At 34.4% G+C, this 25,089-nt stretch overlaps 4 protein-coding genes across 4 annotated transcripts in view; 1 reads left to right on the forward strand and 3 right to left on the reverse strand.

Annotated features, from left to right (window-relative positions):
* Nucleotides 1-25,089, reverse strand: part of LOC129790342 (clavesin-2-like) — an 891,203-nt gene that overhangs the window by 681,645 nt on the left and 184,469 nt on the right. The window lies entirely within an intron of this gene.
* LOC129790264 (COP9 signalosome complex subunit 4) lies at nucleotides 6-1,603 on the forward strand. Its single transcript, XM_055827701.1, has 3 exons — nucleotides 6-216; nucleotides 341-420; nucleotides 484-1,603. The coding sequence occupies exons 1-3, from the start codon at nucleotides 119-121 to the stop codon at nucleotides 1,548-1,550; spliced, it is 1,245 nt and encodes a 414-aa protein (XP_055683676.1). The 5' UTR covers nucleotides 6-118; the 3' UTR covers nucleotides 1,551-1,603.
* Nucleotides 1,597-3,210, reverse strand: LOC129790346 (intraflagellar transport protein 46 homolog). Its single transcript, XM_055827824.1, has 2 exons — nucleotides 3,156-3,210; nucleotides 1,597-2,571 (listed from the first exon to the last, which is right to left on the reverse strand). Exon 2 carries the CDS (start codon nucleotides 2,552-2,554, stop codon nucleotides 1,631-1,633), a length of 924 nt encoding a protein of 307 aa, XP_055683799.1. The 5' UTR covers nucleotides 2,555-2,571; nucleotides 3,156-3,210; the 3' UTR covers nucleotides 1,597-1,630.
* Nucleotides 3,676-25,073, reverse strand: LOC129790253 (serine/threonine-protein kinase grp). The gene is made up of 7 exons (XM_055827685.1): nucleotides 24,925-25,073; nucleotides 20,686-21,130; nucleotides 14,626-14,849; nucleotides 14,336-14,513; nucleotides 12,793-12,935; nucleotides 8,997-9,206; nucleotides 3,676-4,744 (listed from the first exon to the last, which is right to left on the reverse strand). Exons 2-7 carry the CDS (start codon nucleotides 20,820-20,822, stop codon nucleotides 4,182-4,184), a joined length of 1,455 nt encoding a protein of 484 aa, XP_055683660.1. The 5' UTR covers nucleotides 20,823-21,130; nucleotides 24,925-25,073; the 3' UTR covers nucleotides 3,676-4,181.

The following is a 25,089-nucleotide window of genomic DNA, read 5'->3' on the forward strand; positions in this document are numbered from 1 at the left end:
ATAGATGAAACATCCAGTTTGTGTGAAACAAGAAGTGCCCGGAAAAGTTTTGTTGCTGAGTTTTTATTTTCTTTTCAAAAATAATTATTCAGAGATTTCCACGCAAAAGAGATTGAAAATGAGTGCAGTGGATGGGCAACTGTCCGTATCGACGCTGCGGCAGATGCTGGTGTCCCTGGTCAATTTTACAGGGACACACAAAGAGCAGGCAGACAAGTTAGTCGGCACAACCTCAAAAAAATCTCAAAAAATATCATTTTTCTCTTTAAAATTCCTTTAAAATTAATGTTTTTTTTTTATGTTAAAAAGGGTGTAATATGGAGTTAATTTTCATTTGCAGGTACCGATCCATCCTTGAAGCTATTCTCACCAAAAGCGGTCCTGATGTGGCGGACACCCTTAAACTTTTCATTGAATCCAGTAAGTCAGGATTTAGGGCGCTTCCGGGGAGTATTTTACTGATTTTCTCCTCTCTCTTATTAGTCGTAAATGAGCACGTGAGCTTAGTAATCTCCCGGCAAATTCTTACCGATGTCGCCGTGCATTTGACTAAACTCCCGGACGATACCTCAAAAGTCATCTCACACTTTACCCTCGACAAAGTCCAGCCACGCGTGATTTCTTTCGAGGAGCAAGTTGCGAGCATCCGGCAGCATCTAGCAAAGATTTATGAACGTCAGCAGAATTGGCGCGAGTCCGCAAATGTGCTCGTTGGGATTCCCCTGGAGACGGGACAGAAACAGTACTCGGTGGACTACAAGCTGGAGACTTACTTGAAAATTGCTCGACTCTACCTCGAGGATGATGATCCCGTTCAGGCGGAAGCCTACATCAATCGTGCATCACTGCTGCAGGCTGAGACGAAGAGTGAGAAGCTCCAGGTTCTCTACAAAGTTTGCTATGCTCGTGTCCTGGACTACCGGAGGAAGTTCATTGAGGCAGCTCAGAGGTACAATGAGCTCTCCTATAGGACCATTGTGGATGAAGAGGAGCGCATGACGGCACTGAAGAAGGCACTAATTTGCACCATTCTCGCCTCAGCTGGACAACAGAGATCACGAATGCTTGCCACACTCTTCAAAGATGAACGTTGCCAACATCTCCCGGCCTACTCAATTCTCGAGAAAATGTACCTCGATCGCATTATCAGACGATCCGAGCTGGAGGAATTCGAGGCTCTGCTGCAGCTCCATCAGAAAGCCAGCACACTCGATGGATCCTCCATCCTGGACCGTGCTGTTTTCGAGCACAATCTCCTGTCTGCCAGTAAGCTCTACAATAACATTACTTTCGTCGAATTGGGGGCCCTTTTGGAAATTTCCCCCACAAAGGCTGAGAGAATCGCCAGTCAGATGATTACCGAGGGACGCATGAATGGGTACATCGATCAGATTGATGGTATCGTTCACTTTGAGACACGAGAAATTCTACCGCAGTGGGATAAACAAATTCAATCCCTGTGCTACCAAGTAAATGGGATTATTGAGAAGATTGGCATTGCTGAACCAGAATGGATGTCTCGTACGCTTGATGAGCAAATGCAGAATTAAATAACACTAAATGCTAAAATTAAAATTGAATTAAAAGAACTTCTTATCATAAATTAATTTTGTTTCATTCATTTTATGCTTTAGGGGCGTTTAACTGCTGCAAAAAGAGTAAAGAGAGTATGAAGGGCGTAGATGTAGTCAGCTTGAGTTTTTCCTTTGAGAGGAATATCCAAGAGACTGCACACAACATCAATGTACTCAATGAGCGAACAATCCAGGTCAACAGATGGGAATCCGAGCTCATTGAATGTTTTCTCAAGAATAGGCGGCCACTCTGCCATGAGGGTGTCAATGTTGATGGGATTTTTTTCGTAGTACAGCAACATTTGCTGCGGTTGATTGCTATGTAGTGCCTGCACCTCAGCAATCCATCGATTGATATCTTTGGGTGATTTGAGAATTGCTGGTGGGTGATTCTGGACGTGTGGCACCGTAGACACCGAACGGAGCTTCATGTGGAGCAGAGCTGGTTCACTCTGCTGCCCACATGGCTCATCGAGAATTGTCAAGCCCAGTGAATCAATAAAAGGGGCCACATCGGTGCGCTCTGACATACTTTTAGGTGGTACAACCTTGAGGAATGCATCAATGTCCCCCACGGCTGGGATGTAGTCCGGAATAAAGGGTTGCAGACGGTACTCAATGTCAATCTTCTGCGGGGTGTACCGCACAATATACTGAAAAATCTCCTTAATATCCGCCGGCACATCCAGGTGGTCGTAGTCTTTGGGATTGAATTCCCCATCTGAGAGTTTTTTATTCAAATCTTCAGAGCCGGAATCAGAGCCACCGGATGAATCACTTCTTGGCCGCGAGAACTTCTGCAGAGCCACTTTCCCCTTCTTCGTCTCATCCATCTTCCCAAGCGGGAACTCAAGGGATTCATCTGCATCGGAGAGCTTCTGCAAATCATCCTGGATGAAATGAATGGCATTCCCAACGTCCAAATCAGGCGGAGTTTCAATCTCACGACCATTTTTCACTTCAACTTCCTCATCGTACATCCTTTTGCTGATTCTTCCTACAGAGATTACACAATTCCAAAATAATCAAGAGTTTTTTTTATTGTTGACTTTTCATCGTTGCCAGGAAACACTCCAAGGCATAACGACAAAATAACAGAAATTCAACATTTCAGAATTTAGTTCGCTTATAAAAAAATGATAAACTCTTAATTAGCCAATGATTTATCCTTAAAAAATGTATTTTTGAACGTGAATTACCAAAGACAAGAAAGACAAGAAACGTCAAACGTTAGAAATTGATAAATGACAGAAATTGACAGATACATCATCAGTAGAAATTAATATTATTAAACGTAAGAAAACGAACAAAAGGCGTTACAATTGAAGTCAAAATTTTATAATAAGAAACGTGAAGAGTTTAAAAAAACGTCAAATATTTTATATGTCAAATACCTGAAAACAAATTATTTTATGTTAAAAAATAAACTTAAGAGTATGAAAAAGAAACGTTTAACGATGAAATTAACGTCAAACATTACAAAAACAGGTCAAATATTAGAATTGTCAATTGCAATAAGATTCTAACGTTAAAGAAAAAATGTCAATAAAAAAATAAACATTTTTTTAAATACTTACTTACCTACTTAACCGGCGCTACAGCTGGTCTCCAGCCTTGGCCTGATCAAGGATCCTCCTCCATCTATTTTTTTTAAATAGGAAACGTCAAATTTTTAAATTGAAATGTCAACGTTAGAAAAGAAACGTCGAACGTTAGAAATAATCAAATGACAAAAGTTGTATGATATATCAAACACTAGAATTAATATCAAACGTCAGAAAACAAACGTCGAAGGTTAAAAAAAAAACAAAAACTAGTCAAATATTAGAATTATGAAATGCTAAAAAAATATTCTAACGTTAAAGAAGAAAATGTCAATCAATAGAATAAGAGTTAAATGAAAAAAAAAAGAATAGTCAAGTTTTTAAAAATTGTTACAATTGAATAAATTGTCAAAACCTGCTTTTCTTTAAAACAAAAAATTAAAAAAAATTAAATAAACTGACTACGCCCCTGCTATTGCGATACCTTTAAATAAGACTTTACCCTTAAAAAATTCTGCTAAATATTAACTTTTAATTAAAACAGTAAAACAGTAATATTTATTCAATAGAATAACAATTTATTGTTTCAAACAAAGAATTACAATTTTTAATTTTACATAGATCTAATTCACAAAGAAATGGCACAAAATTATTTACATTCTAAAAAAATTTTATCTTTTATGTTCATTTTGATAAAATTCTAGAGAAAAAAAATGTAAATTCAGAGATTCAAGATTATAAAAAAAACTTACACAACTTTTGAAGCTAAAATAAATTCAGGAACAGTTAAATAAGAAGAAAAATTAACACTTTACATTAAATTCTTCATCAATGGAGTGAGATTCATTGAAAGTCAGAAAAAAAATAATAATTAAATATCTTCAATCAGATATTTTGGTCAATGAGTCATTTACGGACAGACTCTTTAGCCATTGGTGCGGATGACGACATCACTCTCTTCTAGTACTTGAGAGTAGTTGACCGGGAGTAACCTTGTAAGGTCATCGCTCCCGTGTGATTTGCGTGTTCTGGAGATTTTGTCCATAAGAGTGGGTGTTGCTTCTTACTGTTTATCGAGAATGTCTTTAAGGCTGTTTTTGATTTTGATGAAACTCTTCTTGAACTCCAGGCCGCAGCCTTTGGATAGGCGGAAGTCCACAAGGAGGCGCCCATCCATCTCAATGAGGGTAACCTTGAAAATTAGCTGAAGCTTCCTCCTGTCCACCGTGGATACCGTCATTGAGCCACCCTCGCCAATTTTCCACGAATAGCCGAGCTTTTCAATCACCGCGGATACCCTCTTGATGGTCTCATCGCACCGTGTGACCACAAAGAATCTCGTCATACGCTTCACGAGACGCTGCATTATATTTTGACTCGACTGAGTGCCCTGCGTTGGATTCATTTGACTGCACAGAATAAGGTCATCCAAGAGAGCTGGCTGTGAGAAGCAGAAGCCGCTGTTCTTCGTCTCAACACTACCCACGGCGTCTGTGACATCCGTCGAACCTTCACTTGGTTGCGTCAAATAAATCTTCGCACAAACCTCACGACCATTTGATATATCCAAATTCGACCGCAATCGCTTCCTCTGCTGCTGCAGTGTGTCATCCACAAGGGGTGCATCTTTTCACCAAAGCAATGTGAGGGGTGAAAAAAAGTGCCTCAATTAGCTTTCATATGAAACTTAACGCAAAAACACTTTAAACAAAAATTACAAAAAAAAAAGATTTTCTTCCACATTTGCTTCACTGCTGATGATGATGCTTCAGTAAATCCCTCTCCCACACTAAAAATCAATAAACAGCAAATGCAACACTCAGTTGCAGACAAAGCCCTTAATTGGCGATAATTTGCAGAACGTAATATTAAAATAATTAGAGACATATTTGCCTGGAAAATCCCCCGACGAAATTTCAATGCGACAAATTCAATTAATAGCAAAGGTAATAATATTATCGTACCGGTCCATTGCTACATTGTCCCAAATTCAATATGTATTAACAACATTTGGTGTTTTTTTTTCTCGAATGTTTCTGCTCGAAAACATATGCACAGCATATTTTTTAAACAATCAATATTTGTACAATTTAACAACAATTAATCACTCTTTAAAAAAAATGTTAAAAGTTTTTTTTTTCAATGCGAAGAAATGCAACAATGTTGAAAACATAATGGGTGAAATTCACTATTAAGTTCGGTTTGAATTTTTTAAAACAGCCTAAAGGTTTCCTAAGCTAACTCTAAATGTTCCTTTAGTCAGGCTCTAGTTTCTTAAGCTAAGTCAAAATTCCGTAAGATAGAACAAAGTTCCTTAAGATAGGCCTAATTTTTTTAAGCTAGTCCGGAGTTTTTAAAGCTAAGCCTAAGTGCTAGACCTAAGTTTTTTAGTTTTTTAAAAGTTAGGTTTAAGTTTTTTTTAAACTTGATCTAGGTAAAAAATCTAGGTCTAAATTCTTTTCAAGCTAGGTCTGAGTTTCTTAAGCCATACCTGAGTTTTTGAAGCTAGCTTTAAGTGTTTAATTTATACTTAATATGTTATTAGAACGGACTTGAGATAATAAGTCATGTTTAATAGAAATTGAATGAATTTTATGATGATTGTAACAAATATAGGTGCTCAAAAACAAAACTGTATTCGGACTTTTAATTTCATAAAAATCATCTAAAAGTTTATTTATTTTTAATTCAGCCTGACCCTTAAATTTTCTTTTTAAACTTTAAGCCTGACTTTAAAACGGACTAAGCCGTTAGCGGATTAACATTAGCTAAATAGTCAGAGTGCTACAGTTAAGTAATCCAATATCTGAACGACAAAATAAGCTTAAAAATTGGGCCGCAGGTACCTTAAAAAGATGGCTTATAAAGTATAATACCTACATAATGATAAGTAGGTATATATCCTGTTCTACTTAAAAACATTTTTGGCGTAAAATAGGTTTAGCTCCCTAATGTTTCGTCATTAATCCTAATCTTCTACTACCGTGTCATTGTGCTCCTATATGGAAAATATAATACCTGTGAGTGCTTGCAGTATAAAAAAAACGCCATTGCACATGAATTCCGCGTGTACCGCGCGTAAGATATTCAAAATAATCCCGTGATTTATACACACAAACACTGTTTTTCATGATGAGAGCATATTCGTGTAAATTATTCAAAGGAAAATGTAATTCATGTTAATTTCCACCTCCACTGCAACTGGAGCATAAAACTTTTCAAGGATATACAACAGGAGCAGTTATCATGGCAGAAAGAATTCCTCCACAGTGGTATTTGGTTCAGTAAAAAAAAAATATAATACCCCCATCGGGGCGCACCGAGTTTAATGAGTTATGTAGCAACTGATGAAAAAATATGCTTGACTTGGGATGTATTGTGAAGAATCATCAGCAGGAAAAACAAATGAAATATTGCGGTGGAATGAAAATAATAAAAAAAAAATGTTGGGAGAAATAATAAAATCCAAAAAATAAATAAAGTTAGATAGGATACCTAAACAAAAAAAAAATAAATAAATGGTGAATGGAATAAAAACAAACCATCCGGTATTTGGTGATAAAGCCCTATGGAAAATTTAAATCACACCATACAGCTAAAACCACCAAAGACCATATAGTTGGTTAAAAGAATAATTTTAAATTGAATCAAAAAAAAAAACTTCACACACACAACACAAAAATAATTCAATTAAGTTGATAAAGTTAAAAAAGTTTGAGGATGGGTAAAAATTTATTTGAAAGAATTTTATTGAATAAACTCACATTGAATAAAGTTTTATCTTTTCGCACCATAGCTCCAAGATCTATTTGTAGGAATTTCTCATTGATGACGAACGTAAACAAACCCTCAATGCTTTGGTAATCTAGCTTTATGAAATAGCAAATCTATCATACAGCTAAAGCGCCAAAGCGATGATGATTGTTTCAAGGATGATAAGGTATGTTCCCCATGAGGGACGAAGCTCCTTTTGGAGCTTCATATTTCTTCTTTTACTTCTCTCTCCATGACCATCCGTAAACCTTTACATTTTGATTTATTAGGACATTTGACGTCGATATATATTACAAAAAAATACCCCCAATAGCTGCTATATATCCCTTTCTTTTTTTTTATTTTACTCCCCCCCCCACCCACATATAGACACATCATAACTTTCCAAACGAAGGATTACCGACAAATCGCTTCAAGTGTTGACGTTGAGGAAAAAAAGGATTTCCCTTGGACTTTTGTGTGAAATTCAATTTCCTCAAATATTGGATTTTTTCTCCTCACTGGACAAACATGCTGTGAGATTTTCTTTTTTGCATTAAAGAATATTCTTCTATGTAGATATATAGATTAAATCTCACTTTCTCAGTCAGAGCTATCATTGAGTTTAAACCCTTCGTTTTATTCAACACATTGTTTAGATAAAAGAATATCAAATAATCCCAAGTTCTTTTGAATATTTAGATAGAGGTTAGTTTAGAATATAATCTTTAATGGTTTATGCTAATTAATAACAAGATATTGAGAGCTTAAAAAGCGTTTGAAAATGTATACCTTTCTTTATAAGAAATCTGAATGAACTTTTGACTTGTTATATTACTTATAAATATATCCAAAAAATTTTGTAATTTTTTATATTTCCTTTATCTGAAACAATTAAAATTTTGTCCCAAAAAGAAAATTCCTATTATAGGGATCGATTCTGTCAAAAACCTTTTTTTTCTTATACAACTCGAGAAGATTTTTGTAAATTTTTGACAGTTGAAGTTTCTAACCTTCTCGTACTTTAAAGGAAAAACAATTGCTATTCAAAAAATCTTTCAAAAATAAAGGTTTTTAAAAATTCTTTAATTAGAATTTTCCTTTTACGATACGACTAAAGAAATAGTCGAAATCAAAGAACATAGAGACCCAAACGAACTTAATTTGAACCAGCTAAAAATAGCTAAAAATTATTTCTAAAAATTTAAACAGCAGCTCTTGTGAATACTTTCAACATTAACAGGTGCAACACAGATATTTTACTTTCAAGAACCGAGTTGTTTACATTTTTTCAGTTTTATTAAATTTCATAATTTAGTAGGAAATATTTAAAATATTTTTTTACAGAATACCAAAAAAATCTTACAACATTCGAATTTGACGGATAGAATATAAAAGATTTTTGCCAGAATCGACCCCATTCATGTTTATTGGAACACTTGTTGGCAAATCCATTTCCAGAATATTTCCTCTTTGATAGATTTGTTTTGTGAAAGTCTGGAAAGTCTTCTCATTCTTGACATTCTCAACAAGTAAGATTCACATCTTTTCTCTTCTTGGGAACATTTCCTCTCCCCTTATCTCCCCACATATGATCAAGAATGTTGAGACGAGGAAAATTACTTGCAAAACTTTGTATTATAAAATGAACAATTCTTTTTAACTTGGCATATGTCTTACACACTGATTGATAGATCGGTTTAAAATGTCCCCATTTTCCTTCATCGTTCTATTTTCTATTTACTTTGTGTTCTTGTAAACTCCAAAATAATGGAAAATACATACAGTGAAAGACTTCAAAACCCCTTAAATTGTTCATAAAACCTGTTTAATAAAATTTTCTGATTATTATTATTAAAGAAATAAAGCACTTTACTGCAAACACATGTGAATATATCTTTTTCCGTATGTTTTGGCCAACTACTGAGCTTCTCTCAGAGTCTATATTTACCTGAGAGTCACTCAGTACCTGAACAAACCATTGGAAAGTCAAGAGTCCAGAAGGAATATCAATAAAATTCCTGTATTGAATATTTAAATTGCCTATTACATTCAATAAAAATAATATTTCCAGAAAAAATATAACAAGGAAATTCATATAATAAAAATTCAATATTGATTTTACCTGTTGAACTGAATCTCAGATTGCACCACTTATGATCCAGTATTTGTTGAATTGTTAACCTCTCACTCGGCTGGATTGCAAGGATTTTCCTTAGAAGCGACAACTGGAGTGTTGTCAGCTTCTTCCAGGGGGTAATCGACGTCCACGTCGTGTTTTCCTTCCACATAAGGAAATCCTTGCACGATGTGGTTGGTTTATCCCATGGTAATTCTATACATGACGAAAGACAGCAAAAAGGAAGGAAAATATAAGAAAAAAAAACATCAATTTAATTTCCGTCTAAAGGCAAAAAAAATTGCAAGACAATGGACGGGAAGAATTTTATTATATACATGATATGTACATGTGTATATATAAAAGAAAATGAATTATGGTGCTATGCAGGAAAAGAATGTCAAGAAAAAATGATCATGACATTTTTTCCTGACATTTTTTGTCATTCTATCTCACTCCCACTAATGTATTTTCCTATCTTTCGTCTTTTTCTCACGCATGTTTCCGACATCTTTTTTCGTGGCATGCTTTTTTTCTTGCGCACAACATGTTTTTATTTCCTTGAATTTTCTCAACATTTGGGGGTATTTTCCCCAAAGAAAAGTGGAAAATGCTTAGCTAAAGAGTCCACAGTGCCAGGAAAGCCGTGAAAAGTGGAAATTTATGGTCATTTAGCGACCAAATATGTGAAAATGCGCGAAGTGAAAAATCAAAACATTCTTTCCCTGACCAATTTTTACGGGATTTTTTTCTAGATTTTGACCACACAAATCACTTCTTGCGGGCTTTTTGTATCTTCCTACAGGTCATCTGCATAGGGAAGGTCGGCCTGGGGTCAGGGAAATGCTTCCTGGGTGGTGGAATCCCACCTGAACGCGAAAAACTGGTCCGGGAGTGAATGTTTTGCTGTCGAACTTCACTGTTTTCACTTATTTGGCCGATAAATACCCACGATTTTCCACTTTTCACACTTTCACAGGCACTAAGAACACTTCCACAAGCCGCTTTTCACTTTTCCCGAGATAAAATATCACAATTCACAGAGAAAATTGACAAAAAATAAGAAACGTGTTGACTACGCAAGAGCTTGAAAAAGAATGTCGCAGGAACATGTTTTTTTCTGTCATTCTTTTTCCAGCTCTTGTGAAGTCAACGTATTTGTTAGTTTTCTGCAATTTTCTCTGTAAATTGTGATATTTTAGCTTGGGAAAAGTGAAAAGCGGCTTGTGGAAGTGTTCTTAGTGCCTGTGATAGTGTGAAAAGTGGAAAATCGGGGGTATTTATTGGCCAAATAAGTGAAAACTGTGCAGTTTCTATAGCAAAACATTCACTCCCGGACCAATTTTTTCCGCGTTCAGGTGGGATTCCACCACCCAGGAAGCATTTTCCTGCCCCCCACACAGACCTTCCGTGTTGCAGATGACCTGTGGGAAAGTCCAAAAAACCTGCAGGAAGTGATTTGTGTCGTGAAAATACAGAAAAATATCCCGTAAAAATTAGTCAGGGAAAGAATGTTTTGATTTTTCACTTCGCGCATTTTCACATATTTGGCCGCTAAATGACCATAAATTTCCACTTTTCACGGCTTTCCTGGCACTGAGAACACTTCAGCAAAGCCCATTTTCACTTTTTCATGGAAAAATATCCCCAAATACTGAGAAAATAATACGAAATGAAAAACATGTTGAGTGCACAGAAAAGAATGATGAAAATGTCGGAAGCATGCGTCAGAGAAAGACGAAAGATACAGAAATACATTAGTGGGAGTGAGAGGGAATGACAAAAAAATGTCAGGAAAAAATGTCATGATCATTTTCTCTTGACATTCTTTTCCTGCATAGCACCATTAATCCTCCTTGAAAATCGTATAATTTTCTTCTCCATTTCACTCTGAATTCTTCCACATTTTGACAAGCATGAGTGAAAAGGAACCAAGAGGGATTTTTCTACTTTTAAAATTTTTATTTTTGCACATGTCTTCTGTTGTTTTTCATGTTGATTTGCAATATATAGGTAGGTTGCCTAGAATTTAGCACATAAGGAGAGCAGTAAAAGGAGCAGCAGTGCAGTTTTTTGTGCAGTTTATGGTGCTTAAGCAAATCATTGCCGGACCTCTGGTATTAAAGCTTTAGACAATTTCTAATTGTACAATCTACAGCTAGAATACCAAAGATCGAGCAAAGTTTTTTTGTATGTATATTTTTTTTTACTTCTTTCTTTTTCCATTTGCATTAGTTTGGATTTGATCACACATCTCACACAAAAAATTCTTTTAGCAAACACAGAAAAAAATCATCGAAAACACAAACACTCTTTTAAATAAAAATTATTGTGCGGAAATTGCAAACAAAAAAAAAAAACTATTTTTACTTATTAAAATAATAAATATTCTAAATTAATACAATTCACGCTCGTATAATGTTCAATATTATGTTTTGGATTTGAAGTAGATTAAGTAATGAAATTATTTATGGGGTTTAAAAAAATCAAAAATATCTTATAACGAGGGCTGCATTGTAAAACCGGCTAAGTCGGTGTGAGTTCCGAACCGACTTAGCCGGTTTTACAATGCAGCCCTCGATAATCAACAGTAAAATGAGACTAATAAATAAAATGATTGAAGAATTTAACGACTGTTTTTGAGTTATGTTGTTTTTTGATCGGAGACAGTCAATAAAAACGCACGTCTTCACGCTTTCAGCGACGTTTCGGTTTATTTTAAACCATCATCAGGCTTTCAGCTCTACGACACCGTTATAACACAAACCGCCAGAGCCCTCACAGATGATCCAGAATGCTTTGCGTCGCTTCCCAGACCGAAATAAACCGAAACGTCGCTGGAAGCGTGAAGACGTGCGTTTTTATTGACTGTCTCCGATCAAAAAACAACATAATAAATAAAATATTCCCAATACATTATAAAAAGATTTTTAATTGTAATTGTTTGGACAGAAAAATTATATTTAAAAAAAAACTTCAAAGAGTAAATATTCTAATAAATATTGTATCAGATAGCAAATTTTGATAGTAATTTTTACAACTATGTAGTCCAATTAAGTTGGGCTACCTAGAGATTTTATTTGAGCGGTAGGGCGTAGCTAACTAAATGCCCCACATGCGCTCCCAACGAAACTCAGCAATAGACTGACTCATACCGGAGCGTCCTGATGGACGACGCTCACACGTACATCCACCGCCTAGGACATTTAGCTCGCACATTCCCTCCACCCGGTAGCCATGAGACTAGGGTCTGGAAAAAATTAGGACTACAACTATCAAAATAAATAAAATTTTGTAGAGAAAAAATATAAATAAATAATGGGCCTTATTCAGCGACTAAGAAACCCTTGAAATTCGCTTGAAATCTTGAAATAGTACAAAATTCAAAGAGTTCAAGGAATTCTTGGTCGCTGAATAAAGCCCGATATTAGAGAAAATAAAAAGTTTAAACATTTTATTATGACAAACTTTTTACCGATTTTTCCTCTCAAAATACACGTATATACCAAAACTTATGGTTCAACAAACAATTTCGCACGTTTTCGCCTCTTTTTTCCCCCTCTTTGCTTTCTTTAACGACTACGACACCACATGTGAATTTTCTTGAGTTTTGTACCAAGAAAGAATTAGTAAATTTTCCTATCTAGCTAGACACCACAAGTGCATTTAATCATTGTACCCCACAGTTTAACGATCGGGTTGAATTCCCACACAACACTCATCCACCCACACCAACATATGATACAAGATAAAAAAAATAAGAGAAAGAAAATAAGCAAAGGATGATGAGAAAAATTCTTACCTCCTGCCAATAGTGTAACAAGGATGATGCCACAGGACCAAATGTCGGCTGGAGTTGCAGAATATGGTTGCACGAGAACTTCAGGCGCCACATAAGGGAGTGTTCCACATCTCTTGTCCAGCAATCTCTCCCTTCCCTTCATTCTTTTTTTTACCATTCCATGTATTGCACATGTAACCCCCCCCCACAAAATCCGAGGTAGTAGAAACACAATTTTCGGGGCGTGTTTGCGTGTTGGGCACAAAAGTTCACACACCAGCATCAGAATCATCCCCCCATTCCAAAAAAAAGGGTGGCATATTCAGCAGTGTGTGATGTGTCATGTGGGAGATTTTGGTGATTGTTGCACGAGATAACGAGAATGGAGAGACGGTGGGAGAGAAGAGCAAACACAAATTACACAATTACAATTTATATTAATTCCCTCAGGGAGCTCAAATAACCATCAATTAATTTTCACCAAATTATCTCTACTAATATATCGGATAATGCATCAAAGTTGCACATTCAGGAGAGTGAGACACCATCATTATGTTTTAAATTTATTTTGTGACTTTCACCCGAAATGTGACAATTTTATTACTTTCTGCTATTGTTAAAAGGTAGGTTGATATTCATTCTTGAAGTTGTGAATGTTTTAGAAAATGTATTTAATTTAATTTTTAAAGTATTCTTGTTAATTTGAAACTATTATTCAATCGTTTTATTAAATTGTTAAATTGTAGGGAAGAACAGCCCAATTCGGGCATTTTAATGTCTTTTTTAACCCTTTTTTTTCTAAAAAACCGATAATGATTTCAAATGTAAAAATTTTGCTAATAATTAGGGCACTAAATGGGCTTTAATATTAAATAAAATTTTATTCAATAGCATTTTTATGCGAACCTTTGAAGGCACAAATTGTGCCGTCGTCCCCTACAATAAATTCTCATTAAAAAATCGAATAAACAGCCAAAATTTAATTTCCTTCAGCTATTTAAAGTTGAATTACTTTTTCTCTTTTACTCATTAGTTAGATTTCATTTTGTATTTGCAAACAAATACTAAAATATTCAGTGATACTTTGCTAAAATTGAGAATATTGAGGACAAATTTCAAACTTTTGGCATCATTAGCTAAATTAGTATAAAATCTAAACTTTTGATTGCATCATTTGAACCTTTTCTGCACAAAACTTCCAGATAAACTTCTTTGCGTATTTATTCAACGACTTAATCATGGGAGAATGTGTCTTTATCGTGAATTAATAAAGACGAAAAAACTCTTTAATTTACATGGAAAAGAAATGTATGTATCAAAAAATATTTAGCTTATAAATTTGATGCATACTTAGTTAGGGATGAGTGGCATTATTATTCGAACTTTTATGAGATTTAATAAAACTGAAAAAAAATTATAATAAAGTATAACAGTTAATATTCTTATGTTTGCTAGCATTTTAAAAATGCTTAAGAGGCCCAAATAGTGTCACTCTCCCCTATAAAATCTTTTGATAATAAATTAATATTGTTTGTTATGAGAAAAAACTTAATTCTAATGTTACCTAAACATGGTGGCCATACCAAAGTCAGATATTTTAATGTTATCTCTGTCATCAAGAAGGATATTCTCAGGTTTTAGATCACGATGAGCCACACCACGGTCATGGAGATATTTTACACCGGACATGAGTTGCATAAAATATCTCTGTGCCTCACTTTGTGGCATTCCAACATCGGGTTCTGTAGTTGTTATATAGGATAACATTTTGGCAATTTAGTTAGCTTTCCATGCTATATCCCATAAGCTACAAAAACATCCATTTTCTCTATCAAAAAAAAAAAAAAAACTCACCAATTCGATCAAATAATTCACCTCCTGCAGCATATTCGAGAAAGATGTATTCTATCGATCCTTGTGTCCTTTTTCCATAATACCTAAGTATATTGGAATGCTGTAGAATCTTCTGAATACACACTTCTTTCTTAACAGACACAGACGCATCGGGATGCTTCTCGAGATTGACCATCTTCATTGCCACAGCTTCACCCGTTTGGTGATTTATTAGTAATTTCACCCTTCATGAGTTTCGCACAACACAACGAAGAATAAATGAAAGAGAAACAACACGAAAAAATTGCAATAAAATGTTAGAAAAAAAACATTTTTGTTTGATCAATGACACGAAGGACAGAAATATCAACACAGTGTGGAGACAGAAGTTATATTACAACGAAAAAAAAATTATCTATCCTATAATTTATAGGATTGCAATAAAATAAGATTTTTGTCAATGGTTTTGACAATGTATTACCTATATATTTAGTAAACTTATGATGATAAAAAGAGTATGATATATGGATTAAGTAGAATGGAGCATATTGTCACATCGATTTGGATAAAAGATCAAGAAATAAGACGATTTATATGTATTTTATCGATTTAAAAATTAAATATCTTTGACTCTACCATAAGCGCTTTAATTTAAAAAAAAATTGCAATAAATTCTTTTTCCCAATATTTTCTAACATATACTTTAACTACTTAAAGGAAAATAATTCAGACTAGTATTGGTTAAATTTTACTTCAATAATAACGTTGCATAGAAACGAAACATCAACATCTCTCAACAAAGTACAAACACTCAATTTTATATTGATTATCTGCAAAAAAAAAGAACCAACATATTCAATGAATTCTTACTTCTTCCCTCTATATCTATGTATTAAACCACCCTCTTCATTTCACAAATAAAGTATTCTCTCCACATTTTATCTACCATTTCCCCCCTGTGACCCATAGCCAAGTAAAGAGAAAATAAAGTTCTATGTGCCATCTCCCATGAGAAGAGTCACAAACATATCACTTTCTTTTTTTTTTCAACAAAAATACGAATGATATGGAGATAAATAGCTTATAAAAAAAAAGTAAGGTATGTACATTTTTTTCAATCCTTTTACATTCAACCTTTGCCGTAGATTGCAAATAAAATATAATCATTGTCCACTTTCCACGTGAATGTACTATTAACAAAAAAAGAATAGGTAGGTATATATAAGGTAGGTAACCTACAAGTGGATTTTCCACAATGTCCTTGATATGTCGTTTTCTATATACAATCCTAACGAAAAAAAAACTCCCCAACATTGCCAGGAGAGATGGAAGTGAAGATAAAACTGAGAAAATTGCATCAATATTTAATGTATTGGGGGTCGCAATTTTTTTTCACTCTGCAGGGACACACACAAAAAAAGCAAGTGCTGTCTACACCTCCAAATACTCAATTGGCACTCAATGTTGTCACATAAAGTCAGTATAGAGACGATACAGAAAAAAAAAACTCGAGCGCGCCCCATTTCTCTACCGCCCCCATCACACAATATTATTCCCAAAAGGTTCAGTGTTTCACTTGTACACATACGCGCGCTCTCATGATTTCGCTGCTGGAGAACGATCCAACATCTTTTTGGTCCCATACCGACTGAAAGAGTACCTACTATATACCTAGCACACACAGGACTCAAAATTGCCGGCAAGAGAGAGAGATGAGAAAATCAATAAGTTGCTGTTGCTGCCTTTTCGCATTGGGTATATCAAATACACTTGCAAAATCTACAGGGTAGGTAGTTAGGTATATCCCTTTTTGTATTCTTTCTTATTATACTCTCTCTCTCATCTAATTCCTTATGCTTATTATTACTTAATACTACGTGTAATGAACTCCTTTTTATGAAATGCCTTATGTTAAAGACCTATACAAAATAGTTTTGTAGACAATTTTTTTTTGCCACCTTCCCACCCGAATTAGAAAGTCTGTAGTCAAAGGGGACTACTGGACTGCAGTCTTAAGGCACACCGGTAGCCTCATAGGGAGATTCTGTTCCGTTTCAGGAAATCCCAATCTCCTTTGTTCAATGGCTAGTGCCACAATGTCCCTAGAAAAAAAGACTATCACAGACTTCACTACACGCAATAACAAGCTCCTCTCTCCCACTAACAGACAATTTTGGTATTTAAAAAAAGAAATTTTAAAAAAATCTTTTGCAAGCTAAAATATTTATATTAGATTATAAGGTGTACAAGAATATTATGTAGGAATTCCAAAGAACAAAAATTAGAGATAGCTGAAATACTTATTCTGGTTTTGAAGGAATTCCTAAAAATTCCTCACACATGTATTTATTTTAATGTTGAATAATGATACGAAACTTGCTGAGACAAAGAAATAAAAATTACAGGGGCGTAGCTGGAAAACAATTCAATGGGGGTATTACAAAACACAAAATAAATGAATTTACAAGATGCAAAAATTAATTTAAAAAGAAAAAACAAGCTAGGAGTCTACTTTTTAGAAGATTGATTGACATTGTTCTATAACGTTTGACATTTGTTTTTAACATATGATATTTTTAACGTTTTAAGTTTCTGATTCTTGATATTCCAAGTTTAATGTTTTATATTTCTTCGCAAACATTAATGTTTGTTCAAAACTTGTATTCTTTTATTGTTCGATTGATTTTTGTGAAGTTTGACATTTATTAACAATATTTGACGTTTATTAAAACGTTTAAATCTTTCTTGAATAACGCATAATTTGAGTAGAGTTGTATATTTCTAACGTTAGACATTTCTTTTCTTACTATTGACGTTTATCTTTTTTATTGAGATTTAAAATTCCTCATTTTACTTTAAACTTGAACTTTTTTTTTAAATCTGAAAATGATTTATTTTAATCTATACAATACCTAAGTAAAAAAATAATAATCTATAAAGGTAAAGGTGTTTAGACACCTAAACATCTTTCCTAACTACGCCACTGAAGAATTATAAGAATACTTTTATCAAATAAAACAAAACGAACAAAACAGTGCTGCTCAAATGAGTCAAAAAACTGTAGGCATGCTAATCAAAAACTATTTATGTATCTAAATTCTTCATTTTAGAGATATCCCCACACCAAACGTGACTACTTCGAGAATTACTTTGTGACTATTTTTTTTTCAAACATGACTTGAAATTTTCATAATACGACCATAATGACAATATAGTACATACAGCAAATAATTTTAAACTTTTCCCAGAATTTCACAATCCAAGTGTGGTAATGAGAAAAAAATACACACCCATAAAAATGTTGAGAATTAATATAAATCACAAAACTATTCTTATTTTCGTGTTTGCACATTGCACTTGTATGAAAAAAAAAACCTCCATGAACTTTTCACAAAATTAATTATAGAATTTACTGTTTTAATTTTTTCTCCACAAACTCTGGAATACCCTGTCTACTTTTTTTTTAAACTTTCCTCACATTTTACATCCAAACTTCCATTACGACGTTGCTTTTCTTTATTTTTTTCGTCGCATTTGTAGATTCACAATAAATTGCAACAAACACAACTATATGTACACTACCCGTCAAAAGTTTCCGGGCAAGCAAAAATGGCGTATTTTTGAAGGCAAATTTCAAGTGGCTGTATCTCCGGCTGTGGTTAACCGATTTTCCAAAATGAACCAGTTTTGGAAAGGTACATTTCTCACCTTTCCAAAGCTGGTCGATTTTTGAAAATCGGTCAACCCGTTATTTTTTGGCAGCCATTTTGGTAAAGCTAGGCAAAAGTATTTTTTTCACAATTTTACAAATTTTCACTTTGACCTTTTGCATCTCGGCCGCTAGTGCACCGATTTTGACAAATATAGTATCGTTGGAAAGGAAATTTAATTCCCTTTCCAAATCTGATAAATTTTTGAAAATCCGTTAAGCGGTTCAGTCGTGACAGCCATTCTAGTGAACCATAGTGAAAAAATACACTTTTGACTATATCTTAGCCTGTGGTTGACCGATTTGGACAAACTCGGATTCAAATGGTAGCTAATCATGCCCTCTAACTTTTAAAAAAAAATTTCATCCTGATCCGTCACGTGGTTCTTTTTTAATGTTTTTTTGAGTGATACCCTTATGTTACAAATAGGGTACCTTAACTTCAGGCGTTGACCATTTAATTTTTATAAGTTACACTTGGCCCAAATTTCATCAAAATTAAAAGTAGACATTATTATCTAACTTTTAAAAAAAATTTCACTCAAATCCATCAAGTGGTTCTCCTGTAATGTCATTTTTTGTGGAGCTATGCGCGATTTTTTACTTTTTACCATTCTGGCCCCCCTCCCCCCACCAAATGATGACCCAAATTGTAATCAAAATTTTTGTATAAACGTCCTTGACCTTCTTTTGTTTTGTTATGACTATGGGATTTGAAATTAAATAAAATTATTAGATTCTTAACTTGAAATCTGCTAAACTCATATTGAGGGTCTTGACATGGCTAATAATAAGATTTTGTGCGAAAAATCATCAAAATTATTTTTTAATTAAATAGAAAAAAATGAGTCAAAACAAGGTCCAGAACATCGTTACTAACATTTTTATGCTGATTTAACAAGGATTTGAGTCAAATTACACTCCAGGGCCCATAGATTGGTTGAGTCGAATTGCCAAATTTTAACCCAAAAATCGCGCATAGCTCCACAAAAAATGACATTACAGGAGAACCACTTGATGGATTTGAGTGAAATTTTTTTTAAAAGTTAGATAATAATGTCTACTTTTAATTTTGATGAAATTTGGGCCAAGTGTAACTTATAAAAATTAAATGGTCAACGCCTGAAGTTAAGGTACCCTATTTGTAACATAAGGGTATCACTCAAAAAAACATTAAAAAAGAACCACGTGACGGATCAGGATGAAATTTTTTTTAAAAGTTAGAGGGCATGATTAGCTACCATTTGAATCCGAGTTTGTCCAAATCGGTCAACCACAGGCTGAGATATAGTCAAAAGTGTATTTTTTCACTATGGTTCACTAGAATGGCTGTCACGACTGAACCGCTTGACCGATTTTCAAAAATTTATCAGATTTGGAAAGGGAATTAAATTACCTTTCCAACGACTATCTATTCATCAAAATCGGTGCACTAGCGGCCGAGATGCAAAAGGTCAAAGTGAAAATTTGTAAAATTGTGAAAAAAAATACTTTTGCCTAGGTTTACCAAAATGACTGCCAAGAAATAACGGGTTGACCGATTTTCAAAAATTTACCAGTTTTGGAAAGGTGAGAAATGTACCTTTCCAAAACTGGTCGATTTGTGAAAATCGGTTAACCACAGCAGGAGATACAGCCACTTGAAATTTGCCTTCAAAAATACGCCATTTTTGCTTGCCCGGAAACTTTTGACGGGTAGTGTATGTCTTGTACATAGATATCATATCAATATTTCTCATACACTATAGTATTCATATTATTTTTATCATTATTGTTTGGTATCAGTTTCAATTTTAACTCTTTATGTGAAACATTTCGTTTTTTTTTTTGCGTAAAAATTCTTCGCGGATATAAAATCCAGTTTCATCCAGATTTTTTTTTCTTCGATAGAGAATTTCCTTCACTTTTGAAATCAATCTTAAAACTGACTCACAAAAAAGGAGAAGAACAAATTTCAACCCCTCACATCCACTCTTCGTTGCACGAGATTTTTTTTCTTCACACAACAAAAAAAAAAAACGTGAGAAGAAATTTTCAGAGGAAAATGCGAACAGAAAAGCGAGACGGAGATGTTGAAAAACCTTTATAAACTGACTCAAATAAAGGATACTAATACTACATACCTATGTATATCCCTACGTCCACCCCCACCTATATTGGTGGTGGGGAGAGAATGGAGAATTCTCCACAAATTACTCGTCGCAATTTTCCTTTAGTTTTTTTTGTTGTTGTTGCTTTACAACATGCTCTCCCAAAATCCCACCATCTCCCTCTTTAGCATTCAAAATGTGCTTCACTTTATCTCCCTCACATGTTATCAAACATTAACTAACGAACAAGGAATAAATGAAAATAAAAAAAAAAAAACTTACTCTCCATATGCTCCTTCACCGAGAGTCTGTGCCAGCGTCCATCCCTCCACGAATTCTCTTGTGCCACCACTGCCGCTGTTGCTCTTGCTGCCATTTTGTGTGGCAGCCATAGCACTCTCTATCTCCACTCTTTGCATCACGCACTCTGCGGATTTTTTATCTCCCTCCGGGACTTGCGAATTCACTCGTGCTTCCCGAAATTTTGTCCAAAATATCACATTTCTCTTTTCTTCGGAGGCTTCTTCTCACATTATTTTTCTTCCATGTGGCCCCTTTAGAGAATTCTCTCTTTCTTTTCTTTTTTTTTATGCTTTATGCTGTATCTCTAACAGTCCTCACATAATCAAGGAGGAAGCTAAATATTAATGTTCTTTAATACGATTCTATGGATTTTACAATGTTCCCACCACTACTACTGGATCCACCTCTCCTGGATGACGTTAAACTGAAAAGATTTTTTTAAAGAGAAAGAGGGACACATATCAATAAGGGGTACAAGAAAATATTTATCGATTACCCCCTCTTATATGCGCACAAAATATAAATTACATTTGAAGATGTAAAAAAAGGGGGAGAGAGGGAAGATGATGCGTCTGCTTTTCCAACATTACCTACATGCTTAAAATTTCTCTCTTTTAGTCTCACATTCTCCTAACTTTGCCCTTTGTTCATTCGCACAATACATACACACACATGCTATGTACAGGAAAATGGGGAAAGAAAATGAGAGATGTGTATCTCTAAATTTTCACCACTTTTTGCCAAAATTTTCACCCCTCTACCGTATTTTGACTACTCTTCCTACCCTTCCTCCTACCGTGTTGACGCATACGCAGAAAAAGCCACGTCGTGCTTTTCTCTTTCTCTCTCACTCTCTCTCTCCCCAAAAGCTTCAATGTTGGGGTATATTTCACAATCTCTCAAGTTCAGAGATGGAGAAAATATTGCCGGCTCGTGAGAGATAATTACCCAATACTATACCAATATCACTCTCTCTCTCTCTCTCGCATTGTACATAGCAAATATGAAACGTTGGGGCGTATGAAGATGTGGGGGAGGAGAGAAAATAACAAAAAAAAAAGTAAATGGAGATATGAGAGAATAATCACAATGGAGAGAAATGGTGTGCAAGTAAAAATTATCATTTGGGAAAATGATCTTGTAGGGACTATTAAAGAGAAAAAATGCAATAAAAAAGTTACTCATTCACACCACTTCAAGTATCTATCACTGAATTTTCTCCTATCATTATTCCATCACTATGGTCACTACCCCCATTGTATAGCCCCAAACATCACTAAATATGAATCACACAGGAAGAGTAAAGACCGCAAGAAGTTCTACAATCAATGTTGCTTATAAATATACTTGGGAAATTATATACTTAATTAAAACATGGGGAAATGTTTATGAGAAAAAAAGGACTGTTGTTTATATTTGGGGTGAAATGTTTATCAAAATTGTACATTTTTGTGCTTCTCGCGACTCATTGCACGGAAAAGTCATAAGAGAGTCAATTTGTAGGGCATTCACTTTTCTACAAATAAAATATTTTCTCCATTTTTTTTTTTATTGCAAAAATGTGAAATCAATATCTCAATATGTATTAATATAGATTAGCATTGCCTTATCTTTTGTGCTTCTTTATGGTGCCTTTACGATGTCTTATGTATGAAGAAGAAAAACAAAGGAATTTCTTACCAGTTTAGGCTTTAAGAATATATTCAGATAAATATATCATAAAAGTCGTGTAAATGTAAGCAAATGAATAAAAATAAAATTAGTTATGAAATAATAGCAATAGAACTTGTTATAAGTTTCACGGAATTCCTATTACAATGCAGCACAGTGCGATAAATTCAAGAGATCATTAAATACACAAGTTAGGGAGATAAGACACTTGTTAATTTTTTAAGGTCCATGAAGACCGGCTTTTTTTCTAAATCGTTTTAGTACAATTAGATATGAAAAAAAAAACATCCAAAACAATCTTCTTTTGAAAATATTTACATAACACATTGGGTAAAAATTAGTACGAAAAGTTCGATGGAAGTTTTTAAAATCAGGCCAATGTACGTTTTCTTTTAAGTAGACCTAAGTTTTAGTAGACCTAAACTAGGCATGAGACTTTCAAGCTAGACATTAGTTTTTTAGACCAGACCTCAATTTTTAAAGGTTAGACTTTAAAGCTTCACGACAGTTGAAGTGCCTTTAAATGAGTTCACGCTAAATCAAAACGGAGTGCATTTTTAGAATATTTTTACTAATACGGCAAGGCAAGGCTAATATTTATATCGTATTTGGGCATTAAAAAGAGTAAAAATCATCCAAAAATCTATTCAGTCATAATTCGTCCTTACTTAACATTAAAACCTTAAAAGCTTGGTTTATAAAAGAACAGGACTGGCCTAAAAAAATAAAGCTTGACTTAAAAAACTTGAACATGGCTAAAGAATGAAAGAAACTGAATATTGTATTTGCAGTGAATTACACGAATTATGCGTTATTCAGGTTGGGCTTAAATCTTTTATCCAAAACTCGAGATTTCTTAAACCAGTCTTAAGTCTTTCAAGCTGAACCAATTTTTTTTTAGGATAAGCCTAATATTTTTTAAACCAAAGTCCAAGTCTTTTAGGTCAGTCTTAATTTTTGCAATTCAAGTGTTGAAAGCTAAACAAAATCATCCTAAACTAATCTTGAAAGGCTATTCTTAAAAAAAACTTTAAACAGGCTTAAAAAAAACTAAGCTTAGCTTACAAAATGGACTAGCCCTAACTTAGTTAGTACATAGTAAACTTCACCCAATAGATATTAATTTGTTAATAAAATGATTGTTTTTTTTTTCTTTTCTCATTTCTTTCTAGGATTCAACAACAAAATTAAATTGGATTTTAAATTAAACAAAAATTCATCGTAGCTATAGAGAGAAGTTTTCAGAGAATGATATTCATGATGGGAACTTTGAAATTTGTCTCATACACTCCTCATGTCTCTGAATGAACAGTTTCCAGCCGAAAAACGGCGCTTGTGCTAATTTGCAGAAGGAAATTCAAACCATTCTGTAAGATTACAGCCGAAGATAGCGGGCAGCGAGACAAAAAAGTGGGAAAATCTCTGGGAGTATTTTGGAGGAAATTATATGCCATTGAACTAGCGGGAGAGAATATAAAGCTCCTCGCGCGAGGGGAGGGAGGTTGGCAGTGAAAATAGCTGGAATTTTTGCAATTTGTGTGCTAATGAAAATTCCATCCAATTGAGTGGGTAAGTCTTGTGAGGGCTCTATAAATACACATTTGTTGAGCAGAGAAAGCATTTCACTCATTTGCACCACATTCATCGCTACCCGGAATGCCTCTGCTGTTGAGCCAGCAGGGCTTTTCGCTAAATTTCTCATGGGACACATTTTTCACAATGTGTGTTTTTTTTTTCTCTTGACTATCATCCTAATAAATCTTTGTGATTAGTCATTGTACAATTTAAACAATTCTCTATCGAATAATTTTGAAAATAATAAACCTTTCCAAAATATTTGTAATTTTCCTCACTTGATTTTAATTTTTTTGGTTTTGTAAATAAATTTTCAATGAGCGTGGAAAATTTACTTTATAGGATGCGCATGAGGAGCTCTTTTGTCCTTTCTGCTCACATAGGACATATAGGTAGGTACATGAAGATTTGCCCAGCTTCTCACAGTGAGAGAAAGAGGGTGTGAGACGAAGAAAATGCTGCAACGCGCATCAATTTTCTCGACGCATTTTGCTTCGTTTTCCCAACTTTTTTTTTTTGGAAATTTACACAGAAAAAACACAAGAGAATTTTTCCAGCGCACCACCGAACACTTTTTGCTTGACTGCAGAGCAGCTGAACACAAAAAAATGCCCATGGTGGTAAAAAAAGAAGCAAAATTTCCTGAAAATCACGTTTTGTGACCGGAACTTGAATTTCTTGCTGAAGCGGAAAAAAGAGAATTTCGACAATGCAGCGCTTATTTTCCCCAAAAGCCATTTTTGGGGCATCTCAAGCTGAACATCCGGGAGTTGCTCAACTTACCCGCAAAACGTGGCAAATTTAATTGGGAAAATAGAAAGAATTTGGAATTGATTACCATTCCCACACCGCGAAGGCGTCCTCCATAATCCAAATCGCCTTTTTTTCTACGAAGCACATTTTGTGTGACCCGCTTGGTAGTAAAGAAATTTTGAGTTTTTCCCCGAAAAATACATAATTTGTCGTAATTACCTGTTAATCAGCAGATAGATAAGCATCCAATGGTCACATTTGGCACACTTTGGAAGCACAAAATTATGTTTATTCCACTGAAAAAGTTGAAAAATTGAGAGAGAAACTTTACAACATACAATTCCAAATGATGCTGGCTAGCCGATATGGATGAACGAGGGCGCT

This window comes from Lutzomyia longipalpis, chromosome 2 (assembly GCF_024334085.1).
Source record: "Lutzomyia longipalpis isolate SR_M1_2022 chromosome 2, ASM2433408v1".
NCBI classification, from domain to species: Eukaryota; Metazoa; Arthropoda; class Insecta; order Diptera; family Psychodidae; genus Lutzomyia; species Lutzomyia longipalpis.

Bases quoted from the DNA above. Each gene is read 5' to 3' on its own strand.
- LOC129790264 (XM_055827701.1), top strand. From the start codon at position 119: ATGAGTGCAGTGGATGGGCAACTGTCCGTATCGACGCTGCGGCAGATG. The intron at 217-340 runs GTTAGTCGGCAC...TTTCATTTGCAG, and splicing joins CACAAAGAGCAGGCAGACAA to GTACCGATCCATCCTTGAAG. The intron at 421-483 runs GTAAGTCAGGAT...CTCTCTTATTAG, and splicing joins TAAACTTTTCATTGAATCCA to TCGTAAATGAGCACGTGAGC.
- LOC129790346 (XM_055827824.1), bottom strand. From the start codon at position 2,554: ATGTACGATGAGGAAGTTGAAGTGAAAAATGGTCGTGAGATTGAAACT.
- LOC129790253 (XM_055827685.1), bottom strand. From the start codon at position 20,822: ATGCAAAGAGTGGAGATAGAGAGTGCTATGGCTGCCACACAAAATGGC. The intron at 14,514-14,625 runs GTGAGTTTTTTT...TAACAACTACAG, and splicing joins TGAATTATTTGATCGAATTG to AACCCGATGTTGGAATGCCA. The intron at 4,745-8,996 runs GTAAAATCAATA...TTTGGTGAAAAG, and splicing joins TCTGAGATTCAGTTCAACAG to ATGCACCCCTTGTGGATGAC.